Source organism: Tupaia chinensis, unplaced genomic scaffold, assembly GCF_000334495.1.
Source record: "Tupaia chinensis unplaced genomic scaffold, TupChi_1.0 Scaffold000365_1, whole genome shotgun sequence".
Taxonomy (NCBI): Eukaryota; Metazoa; Chordata; class Mammalia; order Scandentia; family Tupaiidae; genus Tupaia; species Tupaia belangeri.
Genome location: NW_006159862.1, coordinates 1,071,900 through 1,072,826, shown reverse-complemented (window position 1 = coordinate 1,072,826; position 927 = coordinate 1,071,900). Strand labels below are relative to the sequence as shown.

The 927-nt window shown below is 39.6% G+C and overlaps 1 protein-coding gene across 1 annotated transcript in view; it reads right to left on the bottom strand.

Annotated features, from left to right (window-relative positions):
- The window catches only part of NCOR1 (nuclear receptor corepressor 1), a 184,559-nt gene that overhangs the window by 87,247 nt on the left and 96,385 nt on the right, over positions 1-927 (bottom strand). Inside the window, 2 exon segments of the mRNA XM_014589600.2 lie at position 1; positions 4-140. The exon segment at position 1 is cut by the window's left edge and continues 71 nt beyond it. Coding sequence (XP_014445086.1) covers position 1; positions 4-140 — 138 coding nt within the window.

Here is a 927-nt window from a genome sequence, read left to right as displayed (position 1 = left end):
CGTTGGTCATGGACCTGGTGATCCGGCCCTTTCGGCGGCCTTGGCTGTTGGCAGTCTTCCGGCCCCGTGGAGTGGCCTGCTCTCTCTCCTCGGTTTCTTCGGCTGTACCTTCCGTCTTCTCTTTTTCCTTGGTGTTTTCTCTGGAAACAAAAATTAAAATATCTATGACTTAAAAGCATAAATGCATCCAAACAGGTTTTAATTCTGAATGTTCTCTACCCAGAAATTGATTAAAACTACCTAATCTCTCAACTACTTAAAAAAAAAAAATTATAAAAATTTCTGCCATATCATAATTAATAAGAGTTTTGATCAATTCAAATGAAGACATTTTATCAGATCTGTTTTACATATTAGTAGACTTAAATGTAAACACTTCATCACATTAACTGACCAGAATAGTCCATCAGGAGACAATAAACAGCGGCAGAAAACCCCACAGTCATACGGAGGCAGTGATCTACAAAAGTAAGGATCCAGGAATTTTGCTTTTAAGTTGGCTCATCTGTAAAACGAAGATGCTGAAGCAGATGATCTTCAGGAGAGATGCCTTTTCTATAAAAATCAAACCACACTCAATAGTCTAAACCACCGTGCATTCCAGTTATGTGCGAACAGGGCAGAGTGGCTTCTTGGCTAGAGGAAGGCGTCTGTAGCCAGGCCTTTCACCAGAGCTCTGTGATTTCTTAGCCAGTGATAATTTTAGACAAGCTGCCTCATCTCCAGGGACTTAATCTCCTCATAAGCAAAATGAGGATAATTGTTTATTTCAAAGGGCTGTTATAGAGGTTAAAGGAGTTAATTTACAAAAAGTGCCCAGAATAGTGTGTGGAACACAGTAGGCATGATGCATGTTTGCTCTTAAGGCTAAACATCTCTGAGACTGCAAAGCACTTAACATTAGTCTGAGGTACTTTTTGTAAATTA